General features: G+C 52.6%; 8 protein-coding genes across 8 annotated transcripts; 4 read left to right on the forward strand and 4 right to left on the reverse strand.

Annotated features, from left to right (window-relative positions):
* Positions 1 to 1,501: 1,501 nt before the first annotated feature.
* On the forward strand, positions 1,502 to 3,195 carry J4E87_002517 (uncharacterized protein; the record flags this gene model as incomplete). Its single annotated transcript, XM_049374154.1, has 3 exons — positions 1,502 to 1,597; positions 1,652 to 2,377; positions 2,431 to 3,195. 3 exons carry the CDS (start codon positions 1,502 to 1,504, stop codon positions 3,193 to 3,195), a joined length of 1,587 nt encoding a protein of 528 aa, XP_049236294.1.
* A 224-nt stretch (positions 3,196 to 3,419) lies between these two features.
* Positions 3,420 to 4,725, reverse strand: J4E87_002518 (uncharacterized protein; the record flags this gene model as incomplete). Its single annotated transcript, XM_049374155.1, has 6 exons — positions 3,420 to 3,435; positions 3,682 to 3,730; positions 3,789 to 4,163; positions 4,213 to 4,392; positions 4,449 to 4,601; positions 4,653 to 4,725. 6 exons carry the CDS (start codon positions 4,723 to 4,725, stop codon positions 3,420 to 3,422), a joined length of 846 nt encoding a protein of 281 aa, XP_049236295.1.
* Positions 4,726 to 6,035: 1,310 nt separating this feature from the next.
* J4E87_002519 (uncharacterized protein) lies at positions 6,036 to 6,420 on the forward strand (the record flags this gene model as incomplete). Its single annotated transcript, XM_049374156.1, has 2 exons — positions 6,036 to 6,123; positions 6,176 to 6,420. The coding sequence occupies 2 exons, from the start codon at positions 6,036 to 6,038 to the stop codon at positions 6,418 to 6,420; spliced, it is 333 nt and encodes a 110-aa protein (XP_049236296.1).
* A 531-nt stretch (positions 6,421 to 6,951) lies between these two features.
* Positions 6,952 to 8,301, reverse strand: J4E87_002520 (uncharacterized protein; the record flags this gene model as incomplete). Its single annotated transcript, XM_049374157.1, has 3 exons — positions 6,952 to 7,114; positions 7,192 to 7,324; positions 7,377 to 8,301. The coding sequence occupies 3 exons, from the start codon at positions 8,299 to 8,301 to the stop codon at positions 6,952 to 6,954; spliced, it is 1,221 nt and encodes a 406-aa protein (XP_049236297.1).
* Positions 8,302 to 8,629: 328 nt separating this feature from the next.
* On the reverse strand, positions 8,630 to 9,773 carry J4E87_002521 (uncharacterized protein; the record flags this gene model as incomplete). Its single annotated transcript, XM_049374158.1, has 4 exons — positions 8,630 to 8,846; positions 8,895 to 9,113; positions 9,168 to 9,624; positions 9,689 to 9,773. The coding sequence occupies 4 exons, from the start codon at positions 9,771 to 9,773 to the stop codon at positions 8,630 to 8,632; spliced, it is 978 nt and encodes a 325-aa protein (XP_049236298.1).
* An 834-nt stretch (positions 9,774 to 10,607) lies between these two features.
* On the reverse strand, positions 10,608 to 11,193 carry J4E87_002522 (uncharacterized protein; the record flags this gene model as incomplete). Its single annotated transcript, XM_049374159.1, has 3 exons — positions 10,608 to 10,634; positions 10,681 to 10,992; positions 11,047 to 11,193. 3 exons carry the CDS (start codon positions 11,191 to 11,193, stop codon positions 10,608 to 10,610), a joined length of 486 nt encoding a protein of 161 aa, XP_049236299.1.
* Positions 11,194 to 11,771: 578 nt separating this feature from the next.
* Positions 11,772 to 16,850, forward strand: J4E87_002523 (uncharacterized protein; the record flags this gene model as incomplete). Its single annotated transcript, XM_049374160.1, has 1 exon — positions 11,772 to 16,850. One exon carries the CDS (start codon positions 11,772 to 11,774, stop codon positions 16,848 to 16,850), a length of 5,079 nt encoding a protein of 1,692 aa, XP_049236300.1.
* Positions 16,851 to 17,509: 659 nt separating this feature from the next.
* On the forward strand, positions 17,510 to 18,332 carry J4E87_002524 (uncharacterized protein; the record flags this gene model as incomplete). Its single annotated transcript, XM_049374161.1, has 2 exons — positions 17,510 to 17,604; positions 17,657 to 18,332. The coding sequence occupies 2 exons, from the start codon at positions 17,510 to 17,512 to the stop codon at positions 18,330 to 18,332; spliced, it is 771 nt and encodes a 256-aa protein (XP_049236301.1).
* Positions 18,333 to 18,775: the final 443 nt, after the last annotated feature.

Consider the following 18,775-nt stretch of genomic DNA (forward strand, 5'->3'; position numbering starts at 1 on the left):
TTGTCGAAGACTCTCGATCCCTATGATCTTCTTGCAGCTGTCAGCGACGACCTTTTGCTGATCCGACGGCAGGCCCTGGACAATTTTCTTGCAGCAAGTGGCGCTATGACGAGTATAATAGGCTGCGCCTTTGGCAAATATGTCCCAGGATGCAGATATCGTACCGTATACAACAACGACGCGAGGAGGTGTTGTCACTTCTTGTATAACCCAGATACGAGTCCACCAGGGTGTGAACGGCGCATGCGTGAACCTCCTCAAGGTTTCGAACAGCTGTGATCGAGATTGGGGTTGATCGTGATGTGAACCTGTCTTCGATGACCCTGCGTCATTATCGAAGATCGGTTGTGTATCAAGATGTTTATCGGAAGAAAGGTCATGGAAGAATTGAAAGATCTCATAGACGCCTAGTCTGCCGCTAGAGTTCCTCTTGCCAGACGGTGCGGGAATCCTATATTCAAAGTGTCGGATCTCTGGTGTTTCAATCAAAGAGGGACTGGCATTGTCCAGGCTGTCTCCAAGATAGACTATGCATTCCTCACACTTTTTATAGATGAGACCCATCAACTGGACTTGATGAGTTCTTTCCTCGCCATCCTTCTGGTTGATGCATCTGAACGCCGAGAAGTCAGATATACACGTCAGGTGTTCGAGTATCATACATACAACGCATCGACCCAGAGGTCGAGCCCGTCTTTGTACGCTTCCCGCAAATGCTTCAGTGCACCCTCAAGATTCACCGTGACAGGGTAGCGTCGACCATCAAGTCGAATCAGTCGTGTCATGTGTCGCGAGCCCCATACATAAGACAATGCCCGATACTTCGCGACTTCGATATTGACATTCCACAGTTCGCAGCGGATCGGTTCAGTCCATCTGCCAGGCAACAGTCGCACGACTCGAATGTGATTACCCTGAAGTGGAAGGCCGGGATATATCGCACCATTTTCCTTGCGCGCGCTGTCGGGAGAGAGGAACATGCTCGCATGGGACGATTTGATGATTGCAATGATGAAGGAAGGAACAATCTAAGCTAAGCATGATTTCATATGCGCAACGCTCGTGGCTAGAGGGCGTGGCAGCAAGCTGACCGGTCAGGAACACTGCCACATACTACCCCGCGTCGAACCGGAGACACCTCGTGTTCGCCAAGAACAAATGAATATGTTTTCGAACTTAGCAGAGACCGCGCAGGTCGCCTTCATCTGGGGGGTCGAACGGATGACATCATATCGAGCCTAATATGCTCTTGCCATTGTTGATACCAGGAATTGAAAACTTACCCTTGTAGAGTAGACCTTGCTTGAATGCGAAAGAGAAGCGGCTGTGGTGTGCGATGGTTCGATAGGGAAAGGGCCCTCATGTATCTCTCATAGGTTTTACCGAATGCAGCTTAGCCCCGCGGAAGTGACATCTGGCCGCAACCAAGAACTCCGCGACCAGCTTCACGGCGCATGCCTTTATTCTGTTCCTTTCCCAAATCCTAGGGCCTCTTATCGTAATGAGGGGCATTTGGGCACTTCCGGCGGTTTTGCGCATTGCGCTGGCGAACCAGCATGCGTTCAGCGTGTTCGACGATCTGCTCGCTTTCCCACAGGTATGACGCGCCACGCGACTCAACAACAGCGTCATCTGCTAACAGCACACCCAGTATGAGGTTTTGTGGCCAGACACTTTCGTTACGGAGAACGATGCGACGCTGCTCCTCTCCCACGGATCACCCAGCTCGAGCTCTGCTACACCCGGTTCACAAGAGACGCAGGAACTCTCGAAGCGCGATAAGCCGGCCGCGAATATACCACCCGTAGACGATGCGCTCGAACAGACATACGAAGCAGTCGTGCTGCACGGACAGCGCTACCTATGCAGCATACCCATAATACCAGAAGAGGTGCCGCAGAATGACACAACATCGGCCGAGGAAGCCAAAGCCGAGGAAGAGAAGGAGCTCATACGCGCAGCAGACCGCGGGTGGGAGCTACTCGAAGGCATGAAGGGTAACTGCATCTACTATGTGAGCGGTTGGTGGAGCTACAGCTTCTGCTACAAGGACGAAGTCAAGCAGTTCCACCAGCTGCCACAAAGTCGAGGTGTTCCACATTACCCACCTGTGGAGGACACAAGCGTACACAGCTTCGTGTTGGGAAGGTACCCGAAGGAGGAGAAGACCAAGAAAGCGGATGCTCGCAAGACACTAGGCAACGAAGAGGGCAGCAAGGAGGCTTTTGATGACGAAGACAAAACGACCGACGATGACGAGAAGGGCCTGGAGATATCGAGACTAGAGACCAAGGGGTCCAGCAGATATATGGTGCAGCGGCTGTCCGATGGTACTGAGTGCGACTTGACGGGCAAGCCGCGCAAGATCGATGTACAGGTATGTCCCGGCAGCTCCATTGTTTCTTACCACAATGCTAACATCTCCTCCAGTTCCACTGCAACCCACAATCTGCCGACCGAATCGCCATGATCAAAGAAACAAGCACCTGCTCCTACCTCATGATTGTCGACACGCCCCGCCTCTGCCACGACGTTGCCTTCACCCCACCACAAGAGAACCTCGCACATCCTATAACCTGTGAACCCGTCATTCCAGAGTCTGAAGTGGACGCATGGACAGAAGCACAACTATCCGCCAAGCTGGCCGCGGCCGAACGTCTCATCGCTGCCCACAACGCTGCCGACGACGCCAACACGAACCCGCTCCGCGATCTCGCCGACGGCCTCGAGGGCTCTACCAAGCGCATTGTCATTGGCGGCATTGAAGTCGGCGCAAAGTCGTTTGTGGGAAGCGAAGGCAAGGTGATTGAGAAATCCGTCGTTGTCGGCGGAGGCAAGGAGACATTTATCGGCACCGTAGCGAGTAGCGACGGCAAGCAGATGTCCAAGGAGGAGATGAAGAAGCTCAACATTGCCGATCCCAAGGATGTCGAGACCTTGAAAGCCAATCTGAGGAAGCTGGCTGGCAAAAAGGGATGGAAGCTGGACCTTGTGGACACACCAAGGGGCAGGGAGTTTAGAGGTATCATCGATACCGAAGATCAGGATACTGAGAAGACGAAGAAGAAGTCAACGAAGAACAAAGATGGCGATAGTGCGGGGATGGGCAAGGAGAAGGAACATGAGGTTGAACAGGGCGATGAGGATGAAGAGATGCAGGAGGGGAGTGAGGAGGTGTACAAGGATGAGCTTTGAAGCGCTTATGGTATAGTCATGACACTTTATTACGACTATCATGATTATGGCCTACATGTTGGTACAACTGAGATAAGAGTTCGTGCAGATCATTTTTAAAGTCTTTCTCAATGCTGACAGAGAGTGTTTGATAAACCTCTTCGGCCAGCTAGGCGTGTGCTCCCTGCTGATCGACAGCACAATGTCGGTGCTACTTTGGCCCACAACCCCAGGGTTTATCTTTGTCAGGACAACCATTTTCTATGTAGTTAGCAGTGAGCATGCCTTGTTCATTCGCCGCGCCCACGTGGAGGGGAACGCTTCCGCATCCTAAGAACCATTAGCCCCGATTTCACAACAGCGACAGAAGAGTCCAACTTACGTCCACATCCAAAATCTTTGAGTCGCTGGACCAACATTTTGACATCCCTGATGGCAATTGGTCTGTGTAAATTGTGGGCGATGATGCAATTGGCCGCGTAACTGGTCTTTGTACAATGCGCGCACACAATCCCCTCGTTGTTCTTGTATTCCCAGTCGTCGTCTGCGAATAGTGCTCTCAGTAAAAGCATACTTGATAGGGAGGGAGCTGAGCGTGTGTTGCATGTACTTACCCATCAGTGCTAATGTCTCCTGAATCTGCCTGAGGCTCCCCTTGCAGATACGACATAGACTGCTACCTTTGCAATTGATACCCCAAGGGGCCTTAAGGGTATGTACGTTCTCGGATGTTCCGGGAGGAAGAAATGTATCGATGGGATCGTCGGCGTCGATAGTCTGGTCGGCAGGAAGGTCGGTATCGATAGTTTGGTCGACGGAAACATCTTCGTCAGTAGTCTCGTCGGCTGTAACGCTGGAAGCGACCTCATCGCGGGCAGCCTTGCGCTTGTAATCGCAGACACCCTCTTTGCAGCCAGACGTGACGTAGTTGACCGTGATCTCGCCAGTGTTAACGTCGTTTCCCGGCTTAGTAGGGCAGCTGCCACATCCTGGCAACGAGTCAGTATTGGAAGGTAGCGTAGGCCAAGGTACACTTACTACCGCATTTGTGATTGACTAGGTCATTGATCTTGCTCTTGATCAGGCTGCCATTGACCTTCTCGTCCGACTTGAGCTTCTGTGGGAAGGCACAGAGACCGTCGCACTTGTCGGGGTTGGAACATCCACTGCAAAGATTACAAGCGATCTGGTCGCCGTTGCCCCACTCTTCTTTGTCGTCTAGATGAAGATTGTTAGCACAGCTCAGTGCGGCGAACTTCTTTTGTAGAACATACCAATAGTATCAATGTATGACTTGATCTTCGAGAGGCTAATGTCGCAAGTCGACAGCGTGCACATGGCGCTGCCGCGGCAGTTGATTCCGAGAAGCGCATCCATATCATTGGGGTCTTGGTCTCGGGGAGTGACGCCGTATGCGGAGTTGGGGTCTGTAGAAGATTAGTTGGAGGCTTTTGCATAAGCTAGGACTGAGAGCTTACGAGATGGGTGAGCGAGAACAGCCGCCGCCCGGACAAGGACAGTGGCCGTCACGGTCAGAAGCGTGGTCTTCATGTTGATGGTTGCTCAGGGCTGGTGTAACTAGAGAAAAAGTCGACGTCCAGCTCTGATTTAACTCAGTGGAGAGATTGAAGAGGCACGGCGGGGGAGAGGAAACCCAGGAACTATATACTGCAATGGGAGCGTGTTGGATCTGAGTGAAGGTGAAGGCAACAAGATCCAGGATCCAGCAACCACCCGGAGGAAGCTTAGACTGGATAGCGGTGGAGAAATGGGCACCGCTTGTGTAAAAGTGTGACGTTCACCGTATGCATTGCCGTATCAGACACGATGGTCTGTGCTTCTAACCTCTCGAAGCAAACGCAAGAACATCCATGTGTCTTGGCAGCTCTCATAGGCGTCGCTCCAGATCTCGCAATACACACCAATATACTGAACCCACACGACTCGAGACCATACGACCACCCCTCAGGTCCCATGTCTTCAACTGATCATAGTCCTATACCACATTGCCAACAAGTGCTGCGACAGTTAGTTCGTGTTGCCTTCTCCTTCCTTGAGCAGTCACAATCTCAACTTTGACACACTCTTAAATCCCCAATGACGTTATCTCTAGACCCAAACAAACGGCTTGACGGGAAAGACCCTGGGACGTGAGGAAATCGGGAAAGAGCGAAGAACGATGTAGTGAAACACTAAACTTGTAACCGCTCATCGTCATCATACAAGCAGTCTGAAAGTTGCAGTATCTCCACAGGTTTGTCCCAACAACATGCTAAGCCTGCTATGTCCTGATGGAAGGTATATGTCACCGCATGCACTTTGGGCAAGACGGTGGCGAGCCAGATAGGAACTCCACGCATCATAATCTAGACAAGATTTCACGAGAAAACGCGAGAAGAACGCATCGTTCATCTGGCCAAGCTGAAGCAGAGTTGCGAATGAAGGGACAGTGAAAGCGTGCCCAGGTGGTCGAGTGAAGCACGTGGCAAACGAACTCACTCCTTCCTTCCCTCAGCTGTTCTGACATCATCCTAGCCGCACTAAGCCAAAAGTGATCGACTTCAGGTCCACGGAGCCTTCCAGGCTCAATTCCCCTCTCCTTCTAACCTAGTTCAATAGCACTTGGACCGTTCGCGCAAGAACGCCCCTCTACCGTGCGCACGGGCGATAGGAAAATGATATCGGTGTGGGTATAAAAGTGAGAGAAGGCTTGACAGCGGTGGAGACCTCTTGATATAGATGGAGCCATGTTGTCTCTCCGTTGCTGTTCCACCAACTTACCCCCGCAAACGAGTCCACTCAACCCGCTGAGAGGTTTAACTATACCTTATTCGTAGACCACGGACGCATCTCGTGCCAACATGAAATTCATCTTCGCCACCCTCATTGCCGTTTCGAGCCTGTTGGCTTGCACCGTGCGTTGCTTCCCACCACTTGCAGAGGTTCCTCGTAGGTATCATTGACTAACGGGACCAATAGAGCAACGCCACGGCCATTCCAGCAGACCAAGCCAGTGTTCAGACATCCGCCGATGGCATGACTATCGTGGAGTTAGAGGTGACCGATAACCGGTTCCCCGGTATCACCTTCAAGGGCACAGCGAAATCCATCCACGAGCAGATCCAGGCGATCAATCCTGGGGCTTCCTCCGACGTGAACGTAGAGAACGTCGTCGAAAAGCTCGGTATTGAGAAGCCATCAACTGTAAGCCTCTTTTACCCTTCTCTCGCTAACAACGCATTCTGATCTCATCATGAACAGTTCAATTGCGACTGGGGCACGGACGTCACTGGAGCTACTTCTTGTCATGACGGCTGGTTTTGGCTCCGAAAACTCAATGACCGCAAGTGCTGTGTCAACGGCGGATTCGAGCACTGCGCGATGATTAGCTGCTCATACACGTGCGGTCTCTTCTTGTGCAACAAGGTATGTATTCGTCGCCAAGCTCCTTGGCTTTTGGATCTTAGAGAGTTGTTCTGACTACTTATATTAGCGCGACACCATGTTCTGCGCTGCATGTTGGGATCTCGCCCGAGACATGAAGGCTATCTTGAATACTTGCAAGCCCCATATAAAGTATGTTCAACTTGCCTCTGGAGCGATGGACTTTGATGACCATTTCACTGGCGTTCAATACCACAAATGTTAGAGCATGGCTATCCTGCTTTCCATTGAAGGGCTTGAGGCGTTGGCGAAGATCTGGTAGTTCTATATAATCCGTGGATTAGATTGAGGAGGGTGTTGAGGATGTATCGCGATCTGCGGCTCCTCTGTTGCTTATCCATCCGATTCAAGATAGTGTAGCAGTAACTCTGGGTTCATCATGACCTTCTCCAACTTTGTCGACATCTCCTCGCGATTACCACCTCCACTCAATATCTTTCTGATAGCCGAAGAACTAACCTCTTCTCTCTTCTCATCGCCCTCAGTATCTCTTCCACTACCCAAAAACGTCACTGTACCCCCACTCTTCTTGTGGCAAACCCATGTCGCCCCCACTCCCTCATGGCATCTTACCAGAATTGCATGTAGCAAACTGTCTTGCCTTGATCGGACATGCGGTTCGCCTTCCAAAGCAGCATGTCCACCGCAGTACTCTTGAATCCGTAGAGAGATGCGACATTCATGATTCGCGCCTCCGCATTCCCAGCTGGAGTCTCCCTTCCTGCTGGTTGGTGTAGAGATTAAGCGCCAAGATCTACATCCAGGTAACCGTGTGGGCGGACGCTCTGGACCCTTGAACAGACTAGACGGCCGTGTGATGTCGCTGGTGATTATTTCTCCCCATCCTATGAGCCAAGAGGGCTTTGTTTCGACTTTTTCGCGTTCGAATTTATCGCTTCCAGCTAGGACTACAAAGGAAACTTGGAATCCGTCTTTCTTCGCTTCTTTGATCAGAGTAGCCCCGTATTTTTCGAAATCTGTGCGATGGCCTCTGTGAAACCAAGTCCAGCGCTGCAGTAGGTCGTTTTGTAGTAGCGCGATTCTTTGTTCTTTTTCAGTGGCGAAGACCTTTCCGTTGACCATAGCGCCGTCTTTCGCTTTGAGTTTATCGCGAAATGGAAGGAAGACAACGGCGATGGTGGTGGAGGAGCTGCGTAGGAATGTGTGGAAGGCCAGTTCGAGGTGACCAAGATGCGGTGGGTTGAAGGAGCCTGTGTACATTATGATCTTGTTCTCGCGATTGCGGTGGAGTACTGGCGCGTGCTCTGGTGAGGTGAAGTACGAGTCGGAAGGAGTTGGGAGCGACATGGACTTTGAGGCTAGGCGAATGTAGTATTCCAATGGGGCGGTTGCTGATTCTGAGTACGGGCTGTGTACGTCGGTGGAATCACGCTGTGATGTATCCACAATCGACTCTTTAAGTGACGGGTCTCGTGACTCGCAACTAGGCTCGCGTTGTCTTTTGCGCGAGATCTGCGGTAGAGGGCGAAGTGACTGAGCAGCGTCAGAAGGATCTGGCGATACGTCTTTCGCCGGTAGCTTCTCATCATGTCCGGGTACTGGTGTCTCATCTTTTCCTGCAGGATCTTCGTGGATGATAACATGCGAAAGCGCAACATTCGCTTCGCGCCTTTGGCACTCCTTCCTCTTCTGGCTCACCTTGTCTTCTTCACATTGACGCATGGCGATTATGATGAAAATTGGTGGGAGTGGAGGGTGCGGACGCGTCCCTTGCAAGATCAGCCGTTTGTATGACAACGAAAGTCCAACCGCGGTGAGCGGCCGATTGCTCGTTCCGGTGTCTGCGCACAACACGACCACTGGACAATTTTGATAGGAAATCTTCCAAAAAGCCAGCGGAGTCTTTCAAGCGAGCGCGATATGCTATTAACGAAATAATCGTTCTTCTATAGACGTCAACATATTACAACGAATGTCGGGTTACTTGCAGGGATAAGTTTGGCCCACGTTTGTACGTTACCCTCCCACGGTTCAGTTTGATTGACCCGGATCACTCATAGGTCACGACTGGACCACCAGGCAACTCATCGAGCCATCCTTCAACCGGCTCCTTCACAGCCTGTGGTACCCCACACTTTGTCGACACATCGGCAGCCTGTGTCGTCAACCCCGTGCATGTGTTCCCGAAGCAGCGTTGGTCCATAGCTTTCTGCAGCGCACCCTCTTTCCAGCCAAAGACATAATCACCGTGCTGACCGTAGCCAGTCCTACACATAGTTAGTGCTGTTGTCCCACAGTCGCTGCACGCCACTCACGCATCGCCCATGCTGTAAACAAACGGCTGCGACCCGTCCTCAGGCCAGAGAGCCGCGTCATTGAAAGGTGTAGTATCCCACATGACCTCGTACATGAGCTGAGGCATCTTTACTGGATGAGTCGATGGGCAAGGACCGCCAGATTCGAAAGAGCCAGATGTAGGGTACGCGACGTGGTCTTTGTGGTTTGGAGAATCAACGTTCTTGCCATCCCAGCATCTATATTCAAGATTAGCGATACGCTCGAAGCCAGGTGAAATAGAGTCCACAAACGTTGGGAATGTAATAGTCGTTCTGATCCCACCCCCACAGATGCCCGGTGGCAAGCTCGCTGTGTCGAATTCTCCAATACACGGTGCTCCACCAAAAGGATCTTGCTGTTTGTTCGTGAAACAACGATGGCAGAGCTGTTTCTGCTGACCCTCCTTAGCTCTCAAGCCTGGATCACCAACCAACATCCTGAAACCCTTGGGGAACGCGGTCACCGTACTTTTCCCGTCGTATGGCGGAATGTAGTACACCGTAACGCCTTCTCTGCCTTGTAGACCCAAGTTGACCATCTGTGGGACGCGTTGAAAGGTGCCGTTACGCGCTTTGAAGTAGAGATTCGCGGTCCAGTAGTTTGAGAGGTCTTCGGCAAAATCGCAGGTTGTGCAAGTGGCTTCCGTGCTGGGGTCGAGGTCGAGCGGTGGCATGGAGACATTGAAGGCGTTTCCGCCGACGATCTGGTCTAACCAATGACATGCAAATTTAGTATATGTACTGTATCAAGGTAGTATATGGGCATCGCTTACGCATGTGTGCTGAAGGTGCAATGCCGGGTTGGACAAGTGGGTCGATACGGTCGTAGACTAGTTGAGAGCACTGGAAACGTAGCATCGCCGCTGTTGCAAACTGTCGGGCCTCGAGGTCGTGAGTCGGCGATGCTGCGACATTGTGGAACAAAGAGGTGAGCGTGAGCGTGAGCGAGGACCAATACATGTTGACGATCAAGTGGTATGAACGATCCAAGTGGACAATGACAACGAGAAAATGGGATTTCGATGTTGAGTTTCAGGGAACGTGCTGTTGTGGTACATGAGTCTCATAATATATCATGAGTGACGTTCGAAGCAAGGTCTCCACATGGAACTCACCCCACATCATGTTCACGGTTCGCCATGTCGGGTAGTTTCATCGAAGGATCCTTTCCCATAGAAGGTTCTAAAGTCAACTGCCGTATATGGTCCTGTTGATTGCTTGTATAAATATGTGGGTTGACCAATCGGATCCTAGCAAGTACCCTGGGCGGTTACCGACAAAGTGAGCATGCAACAAGGGTGGACCAGTCCGTGGCCAGTAGAAACTTGAGTTCCCTCATGGCCTGGGCATGGATTGCGGAATGCATGGGGCCCACGAGGTTGTGCTCCTGGATTGCTGGGATGACGTAGTGGCGAGCGGTGCCCCTGGGTGGGTGTCGTAGGATGCCGGTCTTTAAGAGGATGCCGAGACGCATTATCTCGCACGCAACGCAGAGTGCTGTATTGACGGAGTGGTTCCAGGTTCTCGAATCAGCGTCCAATTGAACCAGAACGGGATGAATGCATTAGTATTTGAGACTGGATTGGCGATGGAGCTCAAAATCAAAGTAGCCTAGGACGATAACTGGGTATTGAATTGACAAAGAGAATCCCATTCGGTTGTATGTACATGTCAGTTGAGTCTGCATACAATTTACCAGCCCTCACCGGGCTTCCTTGCCTATACACCGTTAGCAATAGTCCTCAAAAGTCCACAATATACCTACCAGCAATGCACCCTTTCCACCCAGCTCAGCCTCCAGACCATCTGGGTATGTCTTGGGCGCACTGAGCTTGTCGGGGTAGAAGGTACCAACAGCCGCGCAGAGTCCGAAGACAGAAGCGACGAAGGTGCCCAGTAGGACGAAGCCCCATTGGGGGGTGAAGTGGTTGTAGTCGTGGAGCGCTAGTACACCCATGATATCGTTGTCCTCGTGGCAGGGCTCGCCATAGTTGCGGCGCTCCTGCTTGTCCCAGTAGTCGCCGTACGGGTCGCGGTTTCCTCGCTTCTCAGCGGGAGGGTTGATGTAGCCGCCGTTCTGTCACCATCAGCACTAGGTCCTTCCTTCCTCCTCTAGAAAACGTGAGCGTACTTGGTTCGGGTCTGTGAGCTCAGCGTGGGCCTTCTCAGCGTCGGTGAGGGCGGTTCGGATTTGGGTGAATTGGGGTCGTGGCCGGGCTACCGCGGGGACGACGGCTCGAGCCAGCGGGCGTGCCGCTACAATGCGCCTGGGGAACATGCTAGAGCCGAGTGAGTATTTGCGCGATGCGTATCTTCGGTGTCTTCGTACGTTGCGGCGCAATTGCGGGGGTTGGATGGGTTGCAGTATTGATGTGTCGTTCGCGATGAGCTCAGTTGCGGCCCCGGTAATGCTTGGCGGAGAAGTGGGTCTAACTGCTCTGCGTAGTACCACGACCGGTCATGGATGTGACACGAAAGGTGTCTACGCGACTGAGCAACCCGGCGCCTGCCTGCAAGAATCTGCGGAGGTTTTAGACAGCCTCAGTCACAGCATTTTCAGACGTGATATCCAGCATTCCGCCGTCGTTCAAGTCAAAGGGATGGCATGCGCGCCCGTGCCGGTATTTAGCGTGATCCCTACCAAACATTATCGCCGGCTCTGTTTTTACCATCTCACAACTTCGACATAACACCGCATCATCCCAACGCGAGCCCGAATTTGAAATCCGACCCCATCACCGTCACCAGCACGCGTCAGGCTATCTTGCGACTCCGAATTCGAGCTGATATATGTCGATTTGGCCGCGCGCCGGGTGGTCAACAGGCTCCCCAGGCCGCCTCTCTCGCCCTTCCTGAATGGAAGAAGTTACCGCCGCGGATCGCGACATCGACTCCATCCCACCACGCGACTCGGCCGCCGCACACAACCCATCCGACATCACACACAATGGCGAACAGAGCGAGAACGACAGCGCACCTGTGATCAAGGAGGAACATCCGCCGGCACCTGTAAATGGCGATGATGGTGGCGTCATTGAGCGGCCGCCAAAACGGCGGAAACTCGAAGACACCACACCGCGCCGCTCAGCATCACGCGCCGCATCGCCGCCCTGGAAGTCATTCGTGGCTGACGGACCGACGACAGTCTTCGAGAATGGCGTCAGGAAATCATCACGTGTGAGCAAGGATGCTGCACCGCCAACGCCGGAACCTGTAAAGCGGAATTCTCGCCCGGCCAGCAAGGCGACGCAGACCAACGGCACCCCTAAGAACGGCGTCAAGCGAGAGTCGCGCAATGGCTCAGGACCCATGTCTGTCTCGAAAGGGAAGACGCCATCCACCATCACCAAAAAGGTGTCCGCACAGTCTCTGGCAACGCCGGCGCGCAAGTCTGAGCGCCAGAGAAAGCCTCCAGCACTTGCGACAACTTCGCCCGTCACGTCGCCAGCACTGCAGAATGGGTCGCCCGAAGGCACGCGCAAGCGGGTCGGGCGCTCTCGGAGGGGAGCGCAGCCACTTACCGATGATCTAGGTGACGAGCCCATGGACGATGCCGAAACGAACGGACACGACCCCTACGCCGGTCTGTATGGATCGCCCGACGACTCGAACCCATCTATGCCTGCCCCTCGTCTCCGCCTGCGACTGCGAAAGCCCGACCCTCCCAACCGCCATCCCCACCATGCCCCGCCCAAGTCAGAGTACGCGTCGCTCGAAGAGTGGCTAGGACAAGACGACCCGTTAGACGGCGAAGAGGCGCTTCGGATCACACAGGAAAAGGCCGAGGAAGAGGCCGAGCGCCGGCTGCAGATCGTCGAGGCTGCTGAACATGGAGTTCTAAGCCAGGCACGATGCAGCGTATATGCGCCTGAAGCAGCCCCAGAGCCACCGCCACAATATGGGCATTGGGACCACGTGGTCGCTCATGCCCTGCACTTCAACAAGCTATTGAAGGAGGAAAAGGCATTTCATCGGCGGACGGCTAAGATCTTGGCCAGAGAAGCATACGACTTCTGGAAGAACAAGTTCAAGCGCAAGAGCCAAGATGAGATCGAACAGGAAGAGACCGAGCGGCAAGTGACGAGATACAAGCAGCTCGTGAAGGATGTCAAGGACGCATGGGGCTTGGTCAGGGTTGAGATCGACAAGGAGCGTGTGGCTAAATATGAGGAGGAACAGTTGCAGCTCGGACACAAGGCCATGGACGACATGTTCAATCAAGCGCAAGAGATTCTGGGTGGTCGTAACGCTGGCGACGGGGCCTCCTCCTTGGTCAGCGAAGACCGTGATTTCGATGAGATGGAATCCGAAAGCGGGGTGTCGCATGCCTCACAACAACAGCACGACGACGATGTCATGTCTTCCAGCTCCGATAGCGAACAAGAGAACGAGCAGGACGAAGATGCGAACCTCACGGCCGAACAACTACGCGAGAAGTACGGACAACTTCCCGATCTCCCCGAGAGCAGCTCCGAGGCGGAAGTCAACTCAAACGACGGCGAAGACGATGACGACGCTGATTCCAAAGAGGGCACTCCTGCGCCAACACCCGATCCCGACCTCGATGTCGACAACACGAACGAGCTTCCAGAGAACCCATTTCAACAGACGAACGGCTTTCACGACCACGAAGAAGATGGGGATAAACAGAAGCCAGACTATATCGATCCTGCTACAGTGGAGCTCGATCAGGTTGATGATGCTTTGCTCGATTCTGAGGACGACAAGGGCTCGGAATCTGGTAGTGAAGCTTGGTCGAGCAACGAAGGTTCGGATAGCGAGGGTGATGGTCATGAAGAAGCCGGCTCGGAAGAAGACGACGAGGATGAGAGTGAAGGAGAAGACTTAGGCATGATGGGTTTCTTGGCACCTAAAGACATCAAGAAACTGAAAGAGGCCGCCAAGACCGCGATTGACGATGTGGAACCGGAAGACCCGACAAATCAGCCCGAACAAACGAATGGCCATGCTACATCGCCCGCGGAAGTCTATGAGGAGAAGCCACATGTGAATGGTCATGATTCTGTCGCTGAAGTAGACGAGCCACATGTGAACGGGCATTCTGAAACAGAACCTGCTCCTACCGTCGAGGCAGCTGAGCCAACTCCGATGGAAGATGTAGTACATTCTAAAAGCGCTTCTCGATCACGGCATACATCATCACCACCAAGGACCGAGGTGCCATCCTTACTACGCGGTACCCTCCGAGAATACCAGCACGATGGTTTGGACTGGCTGGCGAACTTGTACGAATCCGAGACAAACGGAATTCTCGCAGACGAGATGGGTCTGGGCAAGACTATACAGACCATCTCACTTCTCGCCTACCTCGCTGTTCGTCGCGAGATATGGGGACCACATCTAGTCGTCGTACCCACCAGTGTCATGCTCAATTGGGAGATGGAGTTCAAGAAGTTCTTGCCAGGCTTCAAGATTCTGACTTACTATGGCGACATCAACGAGCGAAAACGAAAGCGCATGGGCTGGCGCAATACTGGCAAGGATATGTACAACGTCGTCATTACCTCCTATCAGCTCATCCTCCAAGACGCAGCAGCCTTCAAGATGCGTCCCTGGCGTTACCTAGTCCTCGATGAAGCCCACAACATCAAGAACTTCAAATCTCAACGATGGCAGACTATGCTTAACCTTAGAACAGAACGACGGTTGTTACTGACCGGTACGCCTCTACAAAACAACATCGATGAGCTTTGGTCGCTGCTCTACTTCTTAATGCCAGCTGGCTTTGCTGGAGAAGGTCGCATTGCGGGACTAGAGGAGTTTACCTTGGCTCTGAAGAATCCCACCTCGCAAATTCTCGATCAAGGTCGGCAGCAGCTTGATGCCGAAGCGCAGAAGGTTGTCAAGCGGCTTCACGAAGTCCTTCGCCCTTATCTGCTGCGAAGGCTGAAATCAGAGGTTGAGAAGCAAATGCCAGGGAAATATGAGCACGTTGTCTACTGCAAGCTTTCTAAGCGGCAACGTCAGCTCTACGATGGATTCATGGGCCGCGCCTCGACCAAGGAGATCCTGTCCTCCGGCAACTACATGTCGATTATCAATTGCTTAATGTCATTACGAAAAGTCTGCAATCACCCCGACCTGTTCGAAACACGAGCCATTGTAACGTCCATGGCCATGCCCAAGTCAGTCGCTGCTCAGTACGAGATCAAGGACCTTCTCATCAGGAAGCGTATGCAAGAGGGCATGGAAGATAAGCAAGTAAATCTAGACGCCTTGAACTTGGTGTTTGCGCGACGGGAACAGACGCAGTTGGGTCATGCTAGACGCACCTACCCTATTCGCGCCACACGGCCCCTGGAGGATCTGATCGAGCGTCAAACACGGCGCATCAACAAACCCATCGACAAGGGCACTTCCTCACTACAAGCGACTATGGCAGCGATGGCGAAGCGAGAGCAAGTGGCCGTTCGAGATCATCTGCAAACATGTCTTAACCTTACTCGCACGCGTACCCAGTTTATGCCGATTTACGGAAAGGACATCATTGACGCACTGACCGTTGATTGGCACGATTTTACATTTGGGGCTATCACTGAAGGGAAGAGAGTGGCTAAGCCTCTCCTCTACCGAACCCATCACACTCCACATCCCAACTACCACGGCTTCGGTCAGGCTCAAATGCAACCAAGACAAGAGGAAACGATTCACTATGACATCGTTCAACGTCATCATGGTCTACTCGGATTCAGGTCACCGCGCTCTCATCGTGTCTTGTCGCATTGGCACGATCAACAAATTACCCATTTCTATGATATGATCCCAACATTGGAGCAGCGTGCTGAGGCTATGGAGCCTCTCATTACCCGCTTCACATGCGTTACGCCTGCCGTTGCGGCCGAGGAATTAGCACCTCTGACCCTATCCAGGCGCGGTGTCCAGCTGATTCGATCGTCGGAGGCAGCACACGAAAAAGACCCCTTCCATTCTTCGCGCATCCGACAATCGATCGCCTTCCCGGACAAGCGTCTCCTTCAATACGACTGTGGCAAGCTTCAGCGTCTTGCAACACTCCTTCGAGATCTACAGGCTGGTGGCCACCGTGCGCTCATCTTTACCCAGATGACAAAGGTTCTCGACATTCTCGAGCAATTCCTAAACATTCACGGATATCGCTACCTGCGCCTTGACGGGTCTACCAAGATCGAACAGCGCCAGATTCTTACTGATCGCTTCAACAGTGACCCCCGCATCTTATGCTTCATCCTGTCATCTCGATCTGGTGGTCTCGGTATCAATCTCACGGGTGCTGACAGCGTCATCTTCTATGATCTTGATTGGAACCCCGCGATGGACAAGCAGTGTCAAGACCGAGCCCATCGTATCGGTCAAACGCGCGATGTGCACATCTACAAGTTCGTTAGCGAATATACTATCGAAGCCAATATCCTCCGCAAGTCGAACCAGAAACGTCTCCTCGATGATGTCATTATCCAAAAGGGTGACTTCACCACAGACACCTTCAACAAAGTCACCTGGCGCGATGCACTCGACGAGAACTTGGGAATTGACACCAACGACGAAGCGGGCGCAGCCATGGAACGTGTGCTCGGCGAGAAGATTGGACTGCTAGGTGATGCGCGTGTCATGGGCACAGTGGAGGATACCGAGGATCGCACGGCAGCTTCCATCGCACAGAAGGAGATTGTGGACGAGATTCAAGAAGATCAAGTCGACTTCAACGAGAGTCTCAACGCCACGAGAGCCGCCTCGGAGGCCGCCGCTGCCGCCAAAGCGAACGAAGACCTCGACATCGACGGCAACGAGAAGGAGCGAAGACACGTCGATGAATATATGCTTAGCCTGTACCGGGAAGAGTACGGCAAAGAACCGTACCGGCCGCCAACGGACCGGCAGAAGAGGAACCGAAAGGGACAGGATCCTCATGTGCGGCACAGAAAGAAGAAATACTAGTAATACGCAATTCTTTCTATTAAGCGACTTTGGGGTTTAGCGAGCGTGTTGGAAAAGGGAAAAATTATGTATTAGTAGTTGTACAATCGTAGAAAGAGCGAGTAGCATTTGCATGGTCTGGCGTTTTCTCCAATAGGGAGAAAGAGAAATGAGATTAGTGTACAATCATTGAGAAGAAGTACTGCAACTTTGGTGAAAGAGTAGGTATGTCTGGCGCGGGAGTTCATTGGTCATGTTGCCAGCATAAACAACGGGGTCAGTAACCCGAAGCTACTGAGTCCTCCCTTCAGTCATTTTAGCATTCTGGTAAAGGAGAAAGAGGCTATGCTGTGTAAGGACCGCTGTGAATGTCGAAGTGTATAATCCAGAGCCTGCCACTCAGAGTGGGCCTTGGGGACGACATCGGTCCAAACGGTGAGTAAGTTCCAACTATTGGTGATACGTATACCTCAAAGCGAAAAACAGACGGTAGTCTCTAGTCGGTGAACCCGGCTCATCACCGCTCACTGGACCCTGTCCATCGCTCCTGCCTCTTCAGCTCACTGCCAAGACCGCGCTACTAGGCCCAGTACTTTTCACCGTCACCGTCATATCAATCCAATCCATTGAAACACCTATCACGGCTGTGGCCAGATACCACGACAACACAATCGCAAGCGATGGCGACTCCAGAGAAGAAAGAGGAGCCCCCAAACGTCACTCCGTTGCTCAAGCTGCCCCGATGCTCGAAGACCGTGGCTGCTCCACCTAGACCGTAAGCACAAGACTGGCTGAATATCTGTGGAAGTTGCTAATCTATACAACAGAGACCACTACGGCTCGATAGTCAAGGTTACAGTCGGTAAACAGGACAACAGGCGCGAATTTCATGTCTACTCAGGCCTCCTTGCGCACTATTCATCCTACTTCAAAGCTGCCTTGAAGAATTGTTGGAGAACGCCTGAAACCGTCAATCTGGAGGATGATAACCCTGAGGTCTTCCTGGCGTTCTTTAGCTGGATCTATACAGGGAAGCTTTACTCGGCCCTCGACGCGTCAGGGAAAGTTCCTCTAAGCACGAAACTCATCTGTGAGATCTATGTCTTCGGCGACGCCCGGGGAGCTCCTGAGCTCTGCAACGCCACGGTTGACCTGGTTACCCAGAAGCTGCATCATGAGTGGATGTTCCCAAACCAAGATCTCGCCTATGTCTATGAGAACACACTTCATGGATCAGCTCTGCGCAAGGTCCTCTTGGATTTCGCAGTCAACAACTTTCGTTTCTCAGATCTTGTCGACCCGATCCAACGATCACGGGGATTGACACAATATCCAAAAGACTTCCTTGGAGATGTGTTGATGGCCCTCATGGCTCTTGGAAGCACTCCCATTCCGTCAAGTGCAGGGTATGGGAAGCTGCCTTTCGGCCAGGCCAACTGGGGCACGTACATCAAGCCTTTGATATGTTCAAGGTATCACGATCACCCAGCACCTCCGGCTTGATCGCGTCGATGCCGGTACGACGCTCCATGCGCGCGGAAAATCGGGTTGGAGAATACATAATCGCTTTTGTCTCATGACACAATGGGATAATGATGCTGGACAACTACGGGAGGGCGGCTCCACGACGCAAGCTTGGATCACCAGGATCTTGATAGTTGGGTGAATGGAAACCTGTTGCCCACTCCCTGCGATGATCATCTCGATGAGAGAAACGTGACATCTCTTGCGCACCTCCTCTACTATGTTTCCTATACTCTCTCTCTCTGACTCAGTCGCAACAAGCAAACAGCGGGTGCCGCCGTCTGCAGCCTGGTATATGTGGTCTCCTGGAGCAAAAGTGTCAACCGCACCCAACCCTTCTCATTATAATCCAATTTGACAACCGAAACTTTCACATACGACCAGCGCTTCCCGTTCGCTCAGCGGTACTTAAGCAGGATACC

The sequence above is a fragment of the Alternaria ethzedia genome, assembly GCF_023757985.1.
Source record: "Alternaria ethzedia strain BMP 0044 chromosome Unknown scaffold_4, whole genome shotgun sequence".
NCBI lineage: Eukaryota > Fungi > Ascomycota > Dothideomycetes > Pleosporales > Pleosporaceae > Alternaria > Alternaria ethzedia.